Source organism: Oncorhynchus keta, chromosome 21, assembly GCF_023373465.1.
Source record: "Oncorhynchus keta strain PuntledgeMale-10-30-2019 chromosome 21, Oket_V2, whole genome shotgun sequence".
NCBI lineage: Eukaryota > Metazoa > Chordata > Actinopteri > Salmoniformes > Salmonidae > Oncorhynchus > Oncorhynchus keta.
Genome location: NC_068441.1, coordinates 55,642,895 through 55,663,370, shown reverse-complemented (window position 1 = coordinate 55,663,370; position 20,476 = coordinate 55,642,895). Strand labels below are relative to the sequence as shown.

The 20,476-nt window shown below is 43.4% G+C and overlaps 1 protein-coding gene and 1 long non-coding RNA gene across 3 annotated transcripts; one reads left to right on the top strand and one right to left on the bottom strand.

The window, feature by feature from the left end:
• The first annotated feature begins 15,776 nt into the window (after positions 1–15,776).
• LOC118381783 (centromere protein P-like) lies at positions 15,777–16,978 on the top strand. The gene is made up of 3 exons (XM_035768681.2): positions 15,777–16,028; positions 16,162–16,253; positions 16,426–16,978. The coding sequence occupies exons 1-3, from the start codon at positions 16,000–16,002 to the stop codon at positions 16,542–16,544; spliced, it is 240 nt and encodes a 79-aa protein (XP_035624574.2). The 5' UTR covers positions 15,777–15,999; the 3' UTR covers positions 16,545–16,978.
• A 6-nt stretch (positions 16,979–16,984) lies between these two features.
• On the bottom strand, positions 16,985–19,279 carry LOC127910464 (uncharacterized). Of its 2 annotated transcripts, XR_008074972.1 has the most exons (4): positions 19,102–19,279; positions 18,381–18,433; positions 17,907–18,271; positions 16,985–17,869 (listed from the first exon to the last, which is right to left on the bottom strand). It is a non-coding gene; the product is annotated as an uncharacterized LOC127910464 (long non-coding RNA). The 2 variants fall into 2 exon arrangements; XR_008074971.1 differs by having other exon boundaries at positions 16,985–18,271.
• Positions 19,280–20,476: the final 1,197 nt, after the last annotated feature.

Below are 20,476 nucleotides of genomic sequence, written 5' to 3'. Positions count from 1 at the left end.
GACAGAGGAGAATCAGGATGTTTAGGATTGGTCTAGACAGAGGAGAATCAGGATGTTTAGGATTGGTCTTTAGACAGAGGAGAATCAGGATGTTTAGGATTGGTCTTTAGACAGAGGAGAATCAGGATGTTTAGGATTGGTCTTTAGACAGAGGAGAATCAGGATGTTTAGGATTGGTCTTTAGACAGAGGAGAATCAGGATGTTTAGGATTGGTCTTTAGACAGAGGAGAATCAGGATGTTTAGGATTGGTCTTTAGACAGAGGAGAATCAGGATGTTTAGGATTGGTCTAGACAGAGGAGAATCAGGATGTTTAGGATTGGTCTAGACAGAGGAGAATCAGGATGTTTAGGATTGGTCTTTAGACAGAGGAGAATCAGGATGTTTAGGATTGGTCTTTAGACAGAGGAGAATCAGGATGTTTAGGATTGGTCTTTAGACAGAGGAGAATCAGGATGTTTAGGATTGGTCTTTAGACAGAGAAGAATCAGGATGTTTAGGATTGGTCTTTAGACAGAGGAGCATCAGGATGTTTAGGATTGGTCTTTAGACAGAGGAGAATCAGGATGTTTAGGATTGGTCTAGACAGAGGAGAATCAGGATGTTTAGGATTGGTCTAGACAGAGGAGAATCAGGATGTTTAGGATTGGTCTAGACAGAGGAGAATCAGGATGTTTAGGATTGGTCTTTAGACAGAGGAGAATCAGGATGTTAAGGATTGGTCTTTAGACAGAGGAGAATCAGGATGTTAAGGATTGGTCTTTAGACAGAGGAGAATCAGGATGTTTAGGATTGGTCTAGACAGAGGAGAATCAGGATGTTAAGGATTGGTCTAGACAGAGGAGAATCAGGATGTTTAGGATTGGTCTAGACAGAGGAGAATCAGGATGTTTAGGATTGGTCTTTAGACATAGGAGAATCAGGATGTTTAGGATTGGTCTTTAGACAGAGGAGAATCAGGATGTTTAGGATTGGTCTAGACAGAGGAGAATCAGGATGTTTAGGATTGGTCTTTAGACAGAGGAGAATCAGGATGTTTAGGATTGGTCTAGACAGAGGAGAATCAGGATGTTTAGGATTGGTCTTTAGACAGAGGAGAATCAGGATGTTTAGGATTGGTCTTTAGACAGAGGAGAATCAGGATGTTTAGGATTGGTCTTTAGACAGAGGAGAATCAGGATGTTTAGGATTGGTCTTTAGACAGTGGAGAATCAGGATGTTTAGGATTGGTCTTTAGACAGAGGAGAATCAGGATGTTTAGGATTGGTCTTTAGATGTTTAGAGGAGAGGAGAATCGGGATGTTTAGGATTGGTCTAGACAGAGGAGAATCAGGATGTTTAGGATTGGTCTAGACAGAGGGCAGAGGAGAATCAGGATGTTTAGGATTGGTCTTTAGACAGAGGAGAATCAGGATGTTTAGGATTGGTCTTTAGACAGAGGAGAATCAGGATGTTTAGGATTGGTCTTTGGACAGAGGAGAATCAGGATGTTTAGGATTGGTCTTTAGACAGAGGAGAATCAGGATGTTTAGGATTGGTCTTTAGACAGAAGAGAATCAGGATGTTTAGGATTGGTCTTTAGACAGAGGAGAATCAGGATGTTTAGGATTGGTCTTTAGACAGAGGAGAATCAGGATGTTTAGGATTGGTCTAGACAGAGGAGAATCAGGATGTTTAGGATTGGTCTAGACAGAGGAGAATCAGGATGTTTAGGATTGGTCTAGACAGAGGAGAATCAGGATGTTTAGGATTGGTCTTTAGACAGAGGAGAATCAGGATGTTAAGGATTGGTCTTTAGACAGAGGAGAATCAGGATGTTAAGGATTGGTCTTTAGACAGAGGAGAATCAGGATGTTTAGGATTGGTCTAGACAGAGGAGAATCAGGATGTTAAGGATTGGTCTAGACAGAGGAGAATCAGGATGTTTAGGATTGGTCTAGACAGAGGAGAATCAGGATGTTTAGGATTGGTCTTTAGACAGAGGAGAATCAGGATGTTTAGGATTGGTCTAGACAGAGGAGAATCAGGATGTTTAGGATTGGTCTTTAGACAGAGGAGAATCAGGATGTTTAGGATTGGTCTAGACAGAGGAGAATCAGGATGTTTAGGATTGGTCTTTAGACAGAGGAGAATCAGGATGTTTAGGATTGGTCTTTAGACAGAGGAGAATCAGGATGTTTAGGATTGGTCTTTAGACAGAGGAGAATCAGGATGTTTAGGATTGGTCTTTAGACAGAGGAGAATCAGGATGTTTAGGATTGGTCTTTAGACAGAGGAGAATCAGGATGTTTAGGATTGGTCTTTAGACAGAGGAGAATCGGGATGTTTAGGATTGGTCTAGACAGAGGAGAATCAGGATGTTTAGGATTGGTCTAGACAGAGGAGAATCAGGATGTTTAGGATTGGTCTTTAGACAGAGGAGAATCAGGATGTTTAGGATTGGTCTTTAGACAGAGGAGAATCAGGATGTTTAGGATTGGTCTTTAGACAGAGAAGAATCAGGATGTTTAGGATTGGTCTTTAGACAGAGGAGCATCAGGATGTTTAGGATTGGTCTTTAGACAGAGGAGAATCAGGATGTTTAGGATTGGTCTTTAGACAGAGGAGAATCAGGATGTTTAGGATTGGTCTTTAGACAGAGGAGAATCAGGATGTTTAGGATTGGTCTTTAGACAGAGGAGAATCAGGATGTTTAGGATTGGTCTTTAGACAGAGGAGAATCAGGATGTTTAGGATTGGTCTTTAGACAGAGGGAGAATCAGGATGTTTAGGATTGGTCTTTAGACAGAGGAGAATCAGGATGTTTAGGATTGGTCTTTAGACAGAGGAGAATCAGGATGTTTAGGATTGGTCTAGACAGAGGAGAATCAGGATGTTTAGGATTGGTCTAGACAGAGGAGAATCAGGATGTTTAGGATTGGTCTTTAGACAGAGGAGAATCAGGATGTTTAGGATTGGTCTTTAGACAGAGGAGAATCAGGATGTTTAGGATTGGTCTTTAGACAGAGGAGAATCAGGATGTTTAGGATTGGTCTTTAGACAGAGGAGAATCAGGATGTTTAGGATTGGTCTTTAGACAGAGAAGAATCAGGATGTTTAGGATTGGTCTAGACAGAGGAGAATCAGGATGTTTAGGATTGGTCTAGACAGAGGAGAATCAGGATGTTTAGGATTGGTCTAGACAGAGGAGAATCAGGATGTTTAGGATAGGTCTAGACAGAGGAGAATCAGGATGTTTAGGATTGGTCTTTAGACAGAGGAGAATCAGGATGTTAAGGATTGGTCTTTAGACAGAGGAGAATCAGGATGTTTAGGATTGGTCTAGACAGAGGAGAATCAGGATGTTAAGGATTGGTCTAGACAGAGGAGAATCAGGATGTTTAGGATTGGTCTAGACAGAGGAGAATCAGGATGTTTAGGATTGGTCTTGACATAGGAGAATCAGGATGTTTAGGATTGGTCTTTAGACAGAGGAGAATCAGGATGTTTAGGATTGGTCTAGACAGAGGAGAATCAGGATGTTTAGGATTGGTCTTTAGACAGAGGAGAATCAGGATGTTTAGGATTGGTCTAGACAGAGGAGAATCAGGATGTTTAGGATTGGTCTAGACAGAGGAGAATCAGGATGTTTAGGATTGGTCTTTAGACAGAGGAGAATCAGGATGTTTAGGATTGGTCTTTAGACAGAGGAGAATCAGGATGTTTAGGATTGGTCTTTAGACAGAGGAGAATCAGGATGTTTAGGATTGGTCTTTAGACAGAGGAGAATCAGGATGTTTAGGATTGGTCTTTAGACAGAGGAGAATCAGGATGTTAAGGATTGGTCTAGACAGAGGAGAATCAGGATGTTTAGGATTGGTCTAGACAGAGGAGAATCAGGATGTTTAGGATTGGTCTTTAGACATAGGAGAATCAGGATGTTTAGGATTGGTATTTAGACAGAGGAGAATCAGGATGTTTAGGATTGGTCTAGACAGAGGAGAATCAGGATGTTTAGGATTGGTCTTTAGACAGAGGAGAATCAGGATGTTTAGGATTGGTCTTTAGACAGAGGAGAATCAGGATGTTTAGGATTGGTCTTTAGACAGAGGAGAATCAGGATGTTTAGGATTGGTCTTTAGACAGAGGAGAATCAGGATGTTTAGGATTGGTCTTTAGACAGAGGAGAATCAGGATGTTTAGGATTGGTCTTTAGACAGAGGAGAATCAGGATGTTTAGGATTGGTCTTTAGACAGAGGAGAATCAGGATGTTTAGGATTGGTCTTTAGACAGAGGAGAATCAGGATGTTTAGGATTGGTCTAGACAGAGGAGAATCAGGATGTTTAGGATTGGTCTAGACAGAGGAGAATCAGGATGTTTAGGATTGGTCTTTAGACAGAGGAGAATCAGGATGTTTAGGATTGGTCTTTAGACAGAGGAGAATCAGGATGTTTAGGATTGGTCTTTAGACAGAGGAGAATCAGGATGTTTAGGATTGGTCTTTAGACAGAGAAGAATCAGGATGTTTAGGATTGGTCTTTAGACAGAGGAGCATCAGGATGTTTAGGATTGGTCTTTAGACAGAGGAGAATCAGGATGTTTAGGATTGGTCTAGACAGAGGAGAATCAGGATGTTTAGGATTGGTCTAGACAGAGGAGAATCAGGATGTTTAGGATTGGTCTTTAGACAGAGGAGAATCAGGATGTTAAGGATTGGTCTTTAGACAGAGGAGAATCAGGATGTTTAGGATTGGTCTAGACAGAGGAGAATCAGGATGTTAAGGATTGGTCTAGACAGAGGAGAATCAGGATGTTTAGGATTGGTCTAGACAGAGGAGAATCAGGATGTTTAGGATTGGTCTTTAGACATAGGAGAATCAGGATGTTTAGGATTGGTCTTTAGACAGAGGAGAATCAGGATGTTTAGGATTGGTCTAGACAGAGGAGAATCAGGATGTTTAGGATTGGTCTTTAGACAGAGGAGAATCAGGATGTTTAGGATTGGTCTAGACAGAGGAGAATCAGGATGTTTAGGATTGGTCTTTAGACAGAGGAGAATCAGGATGTTTAGGATTGGTCTTTAGACAGAGGAGAATCAGGATGTTTAGGATTGGTCTTTAGACAGAGAAGAATCAGGATGTTTAGGATTGGTCTTTAGACAGAGGAGCATCAGGATGTTTAGGATTGGTCTTTAGACAGAGGAGAATCAGGATGTTTAGGATTGGTCTTTAGACAGAGGAGAATCAGGATGTTTAGGATTGGTCTTTAGACAGAGGAGAATCAGGATGTTTAGGATTGGTCTTTAGACAGAGGAGAATCAGGATGTTTAGGATTGGTCTTTAGACAGAGGAGAATCAGGATGTTTAGGATTGGTCTAGACAGAGGAGAATCAGGATGTTTAGGATTGGTCTAGACAGAGGAGAATCAGGATGTTTAGGATTGGTCTAGACAGAGGAGAATCAGGATGTTTAGGATTGGTCTAGACAGAGGAGAATCAGGATGTTTAGGATTGGTCTTTAGACAGAGGAGAATCAGGATGTTAAGGATTGGTCTTTAGACAGAGGAGAATCAGGATGTTTAGGATTGGTCTAGACAGAGGAGAATCAGGATGTTAAGGATTGGTCTAGACAGAGGAGAATCAGGATGTTTAGGATTGGTCTAGACAGAGGAGAATCAGGATGTTTAGGATTGGTCTTTAGACATAGGATAATCAGGATGTTTAGGATTGGTCTTTAGACAGAGGAGAATCAGGATGTTTAGGATTGGTCTAGACAGAGGAGAATCAGGATGTTTAGGATTGGTCTTTAGACAGAGGAGAATCAGGATGTTTAGGATTGGTCTAGACAGAGGAGAATCAGGATGTTTAGGATTGGTCTTTAGACAGAGGAGAATCAGGATGTTTAGGATTGGTCTTTAGACAGAGGAGAATCAGGATGTTTAGGATTGGTCTTTAGACAGAGGAGAATCGGGATGTTTAGGATTGGTCTTTAGACAGAGGAGAATCAGGATGTTTAGGATTGGTCTTTAGACAGAGGAGAATCAGGATGTTTAGGATTGGTCTTTAGACAGAGGATAATCAGGATGTTTAGGATTGGTTTTTAGACAGAAGAGAATCAGGATGTTTAGGATTGGTCTTTAGACAGAGGAGAATCAGGATGTTTAGGATTGGTCTTTAGACAGAGGAGAATCAGGATGTTTAGGATTGGTCTTTAGACAGAGGAGAATCAGGATGTTTAGGATTGGTCTTTAGACAGAAGAGAATCAGGATGTTTAGGATTGGTCTTTAGACAGAGGAGAATCAGGATGTTTAGGATTGGTCTTTAGACAGAAGAGAATCAGGATGTTTAGGATTGGTCTTTAGACAGAGGAGAATCAGGATGTTTAGGATTGGTCTTTAGACAGAGGAGAATCAGGATGTTTAGGATTGGTCTTTAGACAGAGGAGAATCAGGATGTTTAGGATTGGTCTAGACAGAGGAGAATCAGGATGTTTAGGATTGGTCTTTAGACAGAAGAGAATCGGGATGTTTAGGATTGGTCTTTAGACAGAGGAGAATCAGGATGTTTAGGATTGGTCTTTAGACAGAGGAGAATCAGGATGTTTAGGATTGGTCTTTAGACAGAGGAGAATCAGGATGTTTAGGATTGGTCTTTAGACAGAGGAGAATCAGGATGTTTAGCATTGGTCTTTAGACAGAAGAGAATCAGGATGTTTAGGATTGGTCTAGACAGAGGAGAATCAGGATGTTTAGGATTGGTCTAGACAGAGTAGAATAAGGTAGAATAATAAAGTTCTTTATTTCCTCCAGACTACTAGGAAACTAGTTTATATTGTAAACAGATCTCATCTCTTTCCTCAACCTTCTTCTAGGTCTAGGACCATCCTGCAGATTGGTGGTGTGTGTATGTGGGTGTAGCAGGAAGTATGTGAACATGCTGAAGGATGTTTTAACTCATATCCCAACAGAGAGACAGAGCATGTCTGTACTGAGCCTCAGGCAGCCAGTCACTCTTATCGAGAGAGAAAAAAAAATGAAAGAATGTCTGTACTAGTGCACTACTTTTGACCAGGGCCCTTAGGGTGCACTATTTGTATTTTTACAAGGCAGCAGCTACTCTTCCTGGGGTTTATTATGGATCCCCATTAGTTCCTGTCAAGGCAGCAGCTACTCTTCCTGGGGTTTATTATGGATCCTCATTAGTTCCTGCCAAGCAAGCAGCTACTCTTCCTGGGGTTTATTATGGATCCCCATTAGTTCCTGCCAAGGCAGCGCTATAAAGGGATTAGGTTGCACTATAAAGGGAATAGGGTGCACTATAAAGGGAATAGGGTGCACTATAAAGGGAATAGGGCGCTCTATAAAGGGAATAGGGTGCTCTATAAAGGGAATAGGGTGCACTATAAAGGGATTAGGGTGCACTATAAAGGGAAGTAGGGAACAGGGTGCCATTTGGGAAGCAGGCTCAGCTGTCAGTCATAAAACGGCCCTGGAACTGAGGCATTTAAACCCTCCCTCCTTCCTCCCGGGGGGGGGGAAGAGAAGAGGGGGGAGAGGGGAAGAGAAGAGAGGAGGAGAGGGGGAAGAGGAGAGTGCAGGGTGAGGTGAAGAGGGGGGTGAAGAGAGGAGGGGAGAGGGGGAAGAGGAGAGTGCAGGGTGAGGTGAAGAGGAGGGGGGAGGAGAGGAGAGTGGAAAGAAAAGAGTGGAAAACATTGTGATTAACGTGACCCTCTGGATGACTAGGCTCACATGGAGGAACTCTATACAAACAGGGGAGGGACAGAGAGAGAGGGAAAGGGAGGGAGGGGGACAGAGAGAGAGAGGGGGGGCAGAGAGAGTGGGAAAGGGAGGGGGAGGGGGGCAGAGAGAGGGGGAAAGGGAGGAAGGGAGGGAGAGTGGGGGGGGACAGAGGGGGAGGGAGAGGGGAAAGGGAGGGAGGGAGAGTGGGGGGGGACAGAGAGAGAGTGGGAAAGGGAGGGAGGGAGGGGGACAGAGAGAGAGGGGGGACAGAGAGAGAGTGGGAAAGGAAGGGGGAGGGAGGGGGGGCAGAGAGAGAGGGGAAAGGGAGGGAGGGAGGGAGGGGGGGGCAGAGAGAGAGGGGAGGAGGGGAGGGGGGCAGAGAGAGGGGGGGAGTTTACTGAACTAAAAATAATCTACAGGAGAGAATGAGACTGAATGAAACCATTTTTAGACTAATTTTGATGTCGACACAGTTTGGCTGTGGAGTTTTCAGTCTGTTTCCAAGCTGTCAGGTAACCATCTTAACCAAAGCTTTTAATAGTGGGGTGTTTTCACGTCTTACTGAATAGTTGGATAGGATTTAATGCTGACATTGAGGACTAGGAATGCATTTGTTGACATGAAAAGGGGGCAGAGGAAATGAAGATCCCAGATGAACGATTAGCTTCTAACAACAATAAGCAACAAAGGGAACACTTTCAACGCTGTTTTACTGACATGGCAGTGAGATGATACTCAGACTGGACATGAATACAGGAGTCATCAGGCTACCCCACCCCACCCCACACCTCCCTCACTGACCTAATCAGGAGTCATCAGGCTACCCCACCCCACCCCACCCCACACCTCCCTCACTGACCTAATCAGGAGTCATCAGGCTACCCCACCCCACCCCACCCCACACCTCCCTCACTGACCTAATCAGGAGTCATCAGGCTACCCCACAAACACAGAACACCTCCCTCACTGACCTAATCAAACTCAAACACATTGAACTTAATGACTAGCTATAGTAAAAAGCAGAACAAGAAGTGAGACAACCCAGTGTACATTACCAACGTGTTGCAGGATGTCTGTCTGTTGCAACGACAAGCTATTTCCTCCCTCTCCCAGACCAGCTGTAGGACAGTGTTCTCTCGCTCTGCAGGCTCTGAGCTGCCGAGGAGATAAATGTTTTAAACACACAGAGAGGGAGACAAGCCTGTTATGTTCCGCTCAGAGAAGCCTGGGGGAAGCCAAGCCTTTTGCCTAACAGAAGACAAAGGTTAGAAGTCTGAAAAGTTTGAACGCTGTAAGCATCAGAGAGAGAGCGGGTCACTTAAAAGACTAGAACATACATGAAGACAGTGTTGTGAGAGAGAGAGGGGTCATTTTCTCTTCTCTAATTACTGGCTAAGTTAACACAATGGTGGTGTTTGGTACACTACTCTGCAACAACAGAGGTGTAGCTTTACCCCCATAGCTTGTCATTATCCAGTCTGCCGACTGCACCGCCTCTAACCAGTCTGCACCGCCTCTAACCAGACTGCACCGCCTCTAACCAGACTGCACCGCCTCTAACCAGACTGCACCGCCTCTAACCAGTCTGCACCGCCTCTAACCAGACTGCACCGCCTCTAACCAGTCTGCACCGCCTCTAACCAGTCTGCACCGCCTCTAACCAGACTGCACCGCCTCTAACCAGACTGCACCGCCTCTAACCAGTCTGCACCGCCTCTAACCAGTCTGCACCGCCTCTAACCAGTCTGCACCGCCTCTAACCAGTCTGCACCGCCTCTAACCAGTCTGCACCGCCTCTAACCAGTCTGCACCGCCTCTAACCAGACTGCACCGCCTCTAACCAGTCTTCACCGCCTCTAACCAGACTGCACCGCCTCTAACCAGTCTGCACCGCCTCTAACCAGTCTGCACCGCCTCTAACCAGTCTGCACCGCCTCTAACCAGTCTGCACCGCCTCTAACCAGACTGCACCGCCTCTAACCAGTCTGCACCGCCTCTAACCAGACTGCACTGCCTCTATTACTGCTACTGCTGTTGCTACTGCTATTACTGCTACTACTACTATTACTGCTACTACTACTACTATTACTGCTACTACTGCTACTACTACTATTACTGCTACTACTGCTATTACTGCTACTACTACTGCTACTACTACTATTACTGCTACTACTACTGCTGTTGCTACTACTATTACTGCTACTACTACTGCTGTTACTACTACTATTACTGCTACTACTACTGCTGTTGCTACTACTATTACTGCTACTACTACTACTACTGCTACTACTGCTACTACTACTATTACTGCTACTACTGCTACTACTACTATTACTGCTACTACTGCTACTACTGCTACTACTACTATTACTGCTACTACTACTACTACTGCTACTACTACTATTACTGCTACTACTACTGCTGCTACTACTACTATTACTGCTGTTGCTACTACTATTACTGCTACTACTGCTACTACTGCTACTACTACTATTACTGCTACTACTACTATTACTGCTACTACTGCTATTACTGCTACTGCTGCTACTACTACTATTACTGCTACTACTGCTGTTGCTACTACTATTACTGCTGCTACTACTACTATTACTGCTACTACTGCTATTACTGCTACTACTGCTGTTGCTACTACTATTACTGCTGTTGCTACTAATATTACTGATACTACTGCTATTACTGCTACTGCTGCTACTACTACTATTACTGCTACTACTGCTGTTGCTACTACTATTACTGCTGCTACTACTACTATTACTGCTACTACTGCTATTACTGCTACTACTGCTGTTGCTACTACTATTACTGCTGTTGCTACTAATATTACTGCTACTACTACTATTACTGCTACTACTGCTGTTGCTACTACTATTACTGCTGCTACTACTACTATTACTGCTACTACTATTACTGCTACTACTGCTGTTGCTACTACTATTACTGCTACTACTACTGCTGTTGCTACTACTATTACTGCTACTACTACTATTACTGCTACTACTACTGCTGTTACTACTACTATTACTGCTACTACTGCTACTACTACTATTACTGCTACTACTGCTACTGCTGCTACTACTACTATTACTGCTACTACTATTACTGCTACTACTGCTGTTGCTACTACTATTACTGCTACTACTACTATTACTGCTACTACTGCTACTACTACTATTACTGCTGTTGCTACTAATATTACTGCTACTACTGCTACTACTATTACTGCTACTACTATTACTGCTACTACTGCTATTCCTGCTACTACTGCTGTTACTACTACTATTACTGCTACTACTACTGCTGTTGCTACTACTATTACTGCTGTTGCTACTACTACTGCTATTACTGCTACTACTACTATTACTGCTACTACTGCTACTACTACTATTACTGCTACTACTACTATTACTGCTACTACTGCTACTACTACTATTACTGCTACTACTGCTATTACTGCTACTACTACTATTACTGCTACTACTACTACTGCTGTTACTACTACTATTACTGCTGTTGCTACTACTATTACTGCTACTACTGCTACTACTGCTACTACTACTATTACTGCTACTACTACTATTACTGCTACTACTGCTATTACTGCTACTGCTGCTACTACTACTATTACTGCTACTACTGCTGTTGCTACTACTATTACTGCTGCTACTACTACTATTACTGCTACTACTGCTATTACTGCTACTACTGCTGTTGCTACTACTATTACTGCTGTTGCTACTAATATTACTGATACTACTGCTATTACTGCTACTACTACTGCTACTACTGCTGTTGCTCACTACTATTACTACTGCTACTACTGCTATTACTGCTACTACTGCTGTTGCTACTACTATTACTGCTGTTGCTACTAATATTACTGCTACTACTACTATTACTGCTACTACTGCTGTTGCTACTACTATTACTGCTGCTACTACTACTATTACTGCTACTACTATTACTGCTACTACTGCTGTTGCTACTACTATTACTGCTACTACTGCTATTCCTGCTACTACTGCTACTACTACTATTACTGCTACTACTACTGCTGTTACTACTACTATTACTGCTACTACTGCTACTACTACTATTACTGCTACTACTGCTACTACTAATATTACTGCTACTACTGCTACTAATATTACTGCTGCTACTACTACTATTACTGCTACTACTGCTGTTGCTACTACTATTACTGCTGCTACTACTACTATTACTGCTATTACTGCTACTACTGCTGTTGCTACTACTATTACTGCTGTTGCTACTACTATTACTGCTACTACTGCTACTACTACTACTGTTCCTACTACTATTACTGCTACTACTGCTACTACTACTATTACTGCTACTACTGCTACTACTACTATTACTGCTACTACTGCTACTACTACTATTACTGCTACTACTGCTATTACTGCTACTGCTGCTACTACTACTATTACTGCTACTACTGCTGTTGCTACTACTATTACTGCTACTACTGCTACTACTACTATTACTGCTACTACTACTATTACTGCTACTACTGCTGTTGCTACTACTATTACTGCTACTACTACTATTACTGCTACTACTGCTACTACTACTATTACTGCTACTACTGCTACTACTACTATTACTGCTACTACTGCTATTACTGCTACTACTGCTACTACTACTATTACTGCTACTACTGCTACTACTACTATTACTGCTACTACTGCTACTACTACTATTACTGCTACTACTGCTATTACTGCTACTACTGCTGTTGCTACTACTATTACTGCTGTTGCTACTAATATTACTGATACTACTGCTATTACTGCTACTGCTGCTACTACTGCTATTACTGCTACTACTGCTATTACTGCTACTACTACTATTACTGCTACTACTGCTGTTGCTACTACTATTACTGCTACTACTGTTGCTACTACTATTACTGCTACTACTGCTGTTGCTACTACTATTACTGCTACTACTGCTACTACTACTATTACTGCTACTACTGCTATTACTGCTACTACTGCTGTTGCTACTACTATTACTGCTGTTGCTACTACTATTACTGCTACTACTGCTACTACTACTGCTGTTGCTACTACTATTACTGCTACTACTACTGCTGTTGCTACTACTATTACTGCTACTACTATTACTGCTACTACTATTACTGCTACTGCTATTACTGCTACTACTACTATTACTGCTACTACTATTACTGCTACTACTATTACTGCTACTGCTGCTACTACTATTACTGCTACTACTACTGCTGCTACTACTATTACTGCTACTACTATAGCTAATACTACTACTATTACTGCTACTACTACTGCTGCTACTACTATTACTGCTACTACTATTACTGCTACTGCTATTACTGCTACTGCTGCTACTACTATTACTGCTACTACTACTGCTGCTACTACTATTACTGCTACTACTACTATTACTACTACTATTACTGCTACTACTACTGCTGCTACTACTATTACTGCTACTACTATTACTGCTACTACTACTATTACTGCTACTACTATTACTGCTACTACTATTACTGCTACTGCTGCTACTACTATTACTGCTACTACTACTGCTGCTACTACTATTACTGCTACTACTATAGCTAATACTACTACTATTACTGCTACTACTACTGCTGCTACTACTATTACTGCTACTACTACTGCTGCTACTACTATTACTGCTACTACTATTACTGCTACTACTATTACTGCTACTACTACTGCTGTTACTACTATTACTACTACTGCTGCTACTACTATTACTGCTACTACTACTGCTGCTACTACTATTACTGCTACTACTACTGCTGCTACTACTATTACTACTACTACTACTGCTGCTACTACTATTACTGCTACTACTATTACTGCTACTGCTACTACTATTACTGCTACTACTACTATTACTGCTACTACTATTACTGCTACTACTACTGCTGCTACTACTATTACTGCTATTACTGCTACTACTACTATTACTGCTACTGCTATTACTGCTACTACTATTACTGCTACTGCTGCTACTACTATTACTGCTACTACTACTGCTACTACTACTGCTGCTACTACTATAGCTAATACTACTACTGCTACTACTATTACTGCTACTACTATTACTGCTACTACTATTACTGCTACTGCTACTACTATTACTGCTACTACTATTACTGCTACTACTACTATTACTGCTACTACTACTGCTGCTGCTACTACTACTATTACTGCTACTACTATTACTGCTACTACTACTATTACTGCTACTACTATTACTGCTACTACTACTATTACTGCTACTACTACTGCTGTTGCTACTACTACTATTACTGCTACTACTACTATTACTGCTACTACTACTATTACTGCTACTACTACTGCTGTTGCTACTACTATTACTGCTACTACTACTGCTGTTGCTACTACTATTACTGCTACTACTACTGTTGTTGCTACTACTATTACTGCTACTACTACTGCTGTTGATACTACTATTACTGCTACTACTATTACTGCTACTACTGCTACTACTACTACTATTACTGCTACTACTACTATTACTGCTACTACTACTATTACTGCTACTACTGCTACTACTACTACTATTACTGCTACTACTATTACTGCTACTACTGCTACTGCTACTACTACTATTACTGCTACTACTACTACTACTACTACTACTACTACTATTACTGCTACTACTACTACTGCTACTACTATTACTGCTACTACTACTACTACTACTACTGCTACTACTACTGCTACTACTACTACTACTGCTGCTACTACTACTATTACTGCTACTACTATTACTGCTACTACTGCTGCTACTACTACTATTACTTCTACTACTACTGCTGTTGCTACTACTATTACTGCTACTACTACTGCTGTTGCTACTACTATTACTGCTACTGCTACTGCTGTTGCTACTACTATTACTGCTACTACTGTTGCTACTACTATTACTGCTACTACTACTGCTGTTACTACTACTATTACTGCTACTACCGCTACTGCTGCTACTACTATTACTGCTACTACTGCTACTACTACTATTACTGCTACTACTACTGCTGTTGCTACTACTATTACTACTACTACTACTGCTACTACTATTACTGCTTCTACTACTGGTACGAGGAGCTCCACCCTTACTCTTTGCAGATTACTCAGATTACTGAGCCGACTGGCCCCTCCCCTTCCAAATAAATAAATAAATAAATAACACAAATCGTGGTTTTGTCCAAATAATAAATATAATATATAATAATAATAATAACCATTGATGAAAACCCGGAAAACACCGGAACTACTGTTGCTCGTCATTCCACACATCCTATTCCTTCCCCGACAGATTCTACGGTACCAGTTTACAGATCTGTCCATAAGAGATTACCTGGAGTTTATTCACTTCTGGCTTCTGATTGGCTGAAAGCAGTGGTATATCAGACATTATAAACCGGGTGGTTCGAACCCTGAATTCTGATTGGCTTACAGACGTGATATATCAGACAGTATACCATGGGTACGGCAAAACATTGCTTTTTTTACTGTTCTAATTATGAGGTCATCAGTTTATAACACTTGTTTATTGTTGTAATTATAATGGTAATCAATTTATAATAGACTTGTTTTACTGCTGTAATTACATTGGTAAATAGTTTATAATAGCAATAAGGCACCTCAGGGGCTTGTGGTATACGGATAATATCCCATGGCTAAGGGCTGTGTTTTCAGGCTGTACTCTGCATTGCGTCATTCATGAGAACAGCCTTTAGCTGAGGTCAATTGGCCAAAGACCCTCATTGATGAATTATACGGTCTGGTATCCTTGACGATATGGAACATCTGAACTCTCTTAATGTTTACCATCACAGCCCGAGAATGGACCTTACTGAATGAGATTAACTTAATTGTATTTGAACATTGGTCTCAACATTGTTGTTTTTTATTTCACCTTTATGTTACCTTTATTTAGCCTTTATGATACCTTTATGTTACCTTTATTTAACCAGGCAAGTCAGTTAAGAACAAATTCTTATTTTCAATGACGGCCTAGGAACAGTGTTCAGGGGCAGAACGACAGATTTGTACCTTGTCAGCTCGGGGGTTTGAACTTTCAACCTTCCGGTTACTAGTCCAACGCTCTAACCACTAGGTTACCCTTTCTCTCTCTTTCTCTCACTCCCAGGAGAAGTATCCATGTGTGGTCAGTCTACCCGGAGGCTGCAGGGCAGAGGCCATGCAGATCAAGTCACCTAAACTAGCCGGGTATAATGCGTCACTATTTTCTATAGCTCAAGATAACGTAGCCATACTGCATGTCTTGAAGAATAGGGCCAAGTCTTGATTGGCTGATACGAGAGATCCACAGTGGTGTTAACAGAGCTGTGATTGGATCCAGGTGTGCTCTGACGATCTACTGGAGCATTGAGGTGACCAATGAGGGGGAAATCACACCCAAGATAGACCTCCTTACCAAGATGCCTGAGAAGGGTGAGACCATGTTGAAATAGCTCCCGTCACAATAATCTCTAAACCTTTTGACAGATCAGTGAAATCAAACAACTGTGCTTTTTCAAATCATGCTGAGACCAACTGGCATTTGCCACAACATATTCTAGCAAACACCTGATATCACAAATATAGAGCTTGTTTTGTTTTGCAGCGCTCGAGATGGACAGCAGGAAGGTGATCGAGAATGCCCCCGACTCCTTCCAGAGTCTTCTGAGGATCCTCGGAGCAGAGGCTTCTATTGACACTGTAATACAGTCCGTGGCTGTTTAACACGTTTCTTTCCAACTTTAAAGGAATATTTCCCTCAAAACTAAAAACTAAACAAACAAAATAATGTTTTTAATTGTCTGAAGACTTGGTCAAGAAACCTCCAGAACCCACATTCTCTGTCATCAGTTTATTAAATATAAACAATTCTTTACTCTCAAACATTTATAAATATCTGTTAATGCCATCTGTATGTATACATGTCAATATAGCATTAGTTGAAGATCTAGAAAAATAAAAAGATTATAAATACAAAATGCTAAATAGCAACGTCCAATGTAATTTGTTTATACTGTACACACAAGTGTTATCTTAGGTCTCACAGTGTTATCTTAGGTCTCTCAGTGCGTGTGATTTAGTTTTAGTCTAAAATGGCACCCAATTCCCGACATAAAATGCTCTCCTTTTCATCAGTCCTATTTCATTTAACCAGGTAAAGTCAGTTAAGAACAATTTCTTATTTTACAACGACGGCCAATTGTGCGCCGCCCTATGGAGGGGAGGGCTCTAGTCAAAAGTACTGCACTATATAGGGAATAGGGAGGGCTCTTGTCAAAAGAAGTACACTATATAGGGAATAGGGCTCTGGTCTAAAGTAGTGCACTATATAGGGAATAGGGCTCTGGTCAAAAGAAGTGTACTATATAGGGAATAGGGCTCTGGTCAAAAGAAGTGTACTATATAGGGAATAGGGCTCTTGTCAAAAGAAGTGCACTATATAGGGAATAGGGCTCTAGTCAAAAGTACTGCACTATATAGGGAATAGGGCTCTGGTCTAAAGTAGTGCACTATATAGGGAATAGGGCTCTTGTCAAAAGAAGTGCACTATATAGGGAATAGGGCTCTTGTCAAAAGAAGTGTACTATATAGGGAATAGGGCTCTTGTCAAAAGAAGTGCACTATATAGGGAATAGGGCTCTGGTCTAAAGTAGTGCACTATATAGGGAATAGGGCTCTGGTCTAAAGTAGTGCACTATGTAGGGAATAGGGCTCTTGTCAAAAGAAGTGTACTATATAGGGAATAGGGCTCTTGTCAAAAGAAGTGTACTATATAGGAAAAGGGCTCTGGTCTAAAGTAGTGCACTATATAGGGAATAGGGTGCCATTTGGGACACACAGTGTTGGTTAATACAGTCATAAATTGTTTTATTCAGATCAGTGGTTTGCTTCACTATGTTTCCATGTTACTGGGTCTGCACCTATTCCCTATCTAGTGCCCTGGGTCCTGGTTGAAAAATAGTGCACAGGATAGGGAATATAGTGCCATTGTGGGACACAAACCCTGGGAGATATGCCACTGTCTGCTCCCTACAGCAGGGGGTTTAAACCTCTCCTCAGGGACTCCTTACAGCAGGGGGTTTAAACCTCTCCTCAGGGACTCCCTACAGCAGGGGGTTTAAACCTCTCCTCAGGGACTCCCTACAGCAGGGGGTTTAAACCTCTCCTCAGGGACTCCCTACAGCAGGGGGTTTAAACCTCTCCTCAGGGACTCCTCTCCTCAGGGACTCCCTACAGCAGGGGGTTTAAACCTCTCCTCAGGGACTCCCTACAGCAGGGGGTTTAAACCTCTCCTCAGGGACTCCCTACAGCAGGGGGTTTAAACCTCTCCTCAGGGACTCCCTACAGCAGGGGGTTTAAACCTCTCCTCAGGGACTCCCTACAGCAGGGGGTTTAAACCTCTCCTCAGGGACTCCTCTCCTCAGGGACTCCCTACAGCAGGGGGTTTAAACCTCTCCTCAGGGACTCCCTACAGCAGGGGTTTAAACCTCTCCTCAGGGACTCCCTACAGCAGGGGTTTAAACCTCTCCTCATGGACTCCCTACAGCAGGGGGTTTAAACCTCTCCTCAGGGACTCCTCTCCTCAGGGACTCCCTACAGCAGGGGGTTTAAACCTCTCCTCATGGACTCCCTACAGCAGGGGGTTTAAACCTCTCCTCAGGGACTCCCTACAGCAGGGGTTTAAACCTCTCCTCAGGGACTCCCTACAGCAGGGGTTTAAACCTCTCCTCAGGGACTCCCTACAGCAGGGGTTTAAACCTCTCCTCAGGGACTCCCTACAGCAGGGGATTTAAACCTCTCCTCAGGGACTCCCTACAGCAGGGGTTTAAACCTCTCCTCAGGGACTCCTCTCCTCAGGGACTCCTTACAGCAGGGGTTTAAACCTCTCCTCAGGGACTCCCTACAGCAGGGGTTTAAACCTCTCCTCAGGGACTCCCTACAGCAGGGGTTTAAACCTCTCCTCAGGGACTCCCTACAGCAGGGGGTTTAAACCTCTCCTCAGGGACTCCCTACAGCAGGGGTTTAAACCTCTCCTCAGGGACTCCCTACAGCAGGGGTTTAAACCTCTCCTCAGGGACTCCCTACAGCAGGGGTTTAAACCTCTCCTCAGGGACTCCCTACAGCAGGGGTTTAAACCTCTCCTCAGGGACTCCCTACAGCAGGGGTTTAAACCTCTCCTCAGGGACTCCTTACAGCAGGGGTTTAAACCTCTCCTCAGGGACTCCCTACAGCAGGGGGTTTAAACCTCTCCTCAGGGACTCCCTACAGCAGGGGTTTAAACCTCTCCTCAGGGACTCCCTACAGCAGGGGGTTTAAACCTCTCCTCAGGGACTCCTTACAGCAGGGGGTTTAAACCTCTCCTCAGGGACTCCCTACAGCAGGGGGTTTAAACCTCTCCTCAGGGACTCCCTACAGCAGGGGGTTTAAACCTCTCCTCAGGGACTCCTTACAGCAGGGGGTTTAAAACCTCTCCTCAGGGACTCCTTACAGCAGGGGGTTTAAAACCTCTCCTCAGGGACTCCTTACAGCAGGGGATTTAAACCTCTCCTCAGGGACTCCCTACAGCAGGGGTTTAAACCTCTCCTCAGGGACTCCTTACAGCAGGGGGGTTTAAACCTCTCCTCAGGGACTCCTTACAGCAGGGGTTTAAACCTCTCCTCAGGGACTCCTTACAGCAGGGGTTTAAACCTCTCCTCAGGGACTCCCTACAGCAGGGGGTTAAACCTCTCCTCAGGGACTCCCTACAGCAGGGGTTTAAACCTCTCCTCAGGGACTCCCTACAGCAGGGGTTTAAACCTCTCCTCAGGGACTCCCTACAGCAGGGGTTTAAACCTCTCCTCAGGGACTCCCTACAGCAGGGGTTTAAACCTCTCCTCAGGGACTCCCTACAGCAGGGGTTTAAACCTCTCCTCAGGGACTCTTTACAGCAGGGGTTTAAACCTCTCCTCAGGGACTCCCTACAGCAGGGGGTTTAAACCTCTCCTCAGGGACCCCCAGAGTTGACTGGGGTGTGTCAGCTCTGCAATATATCAAACACATGGAACGGCCGGGGTCCCTGACAACTTGATTCAGTGGAAAAACTCATTTCATGCAACAGGACAAGTATTCTCTCTAAAACTTCATTTCTCCGGGCAAGTCCCAACACGACAGATATTCAAGTCAGACATCTTAGGTTTCGGCCCCTCTCACTGGATTAGACACCCTTTAGGTACTATTCCCCCCCTCACTGGAGGAGAGGCTGGGTAAAATGGCATCCTGGTCTCTGATTAGTGCACCACTTATGGCTACATGGGGAACCGTTTCTGTTCCAGCCATCACTCCACTGGTCAATGTACTGAAAACACACCACAAGCAAACGTTTAGGTTCTGTTAGCGCTGCGTAGAGTCAACACTTTTAGTCCCTCGCGGTCTCAGTTGTACCCCCCTGGGGGGGGGCGCATGAAGTCTTTCCTCATTGTCCTGCGACCTCAATGTTTTCAGAGGGCCGTGAGGAGGAGAGCATTGGGGAAGAAAGTTCCGAGGTGGTTAGATCTACTGAAATGCTCTCGTCCTCCCTTCCCTCTGACGTGTTGAGATGGAGGCTGGGGGAGACGAGATGGAGGCTGGGGGAGAGGAGATGGAGGCTGGGGAGACGAGATGGAGGCTGGGGGAGACGA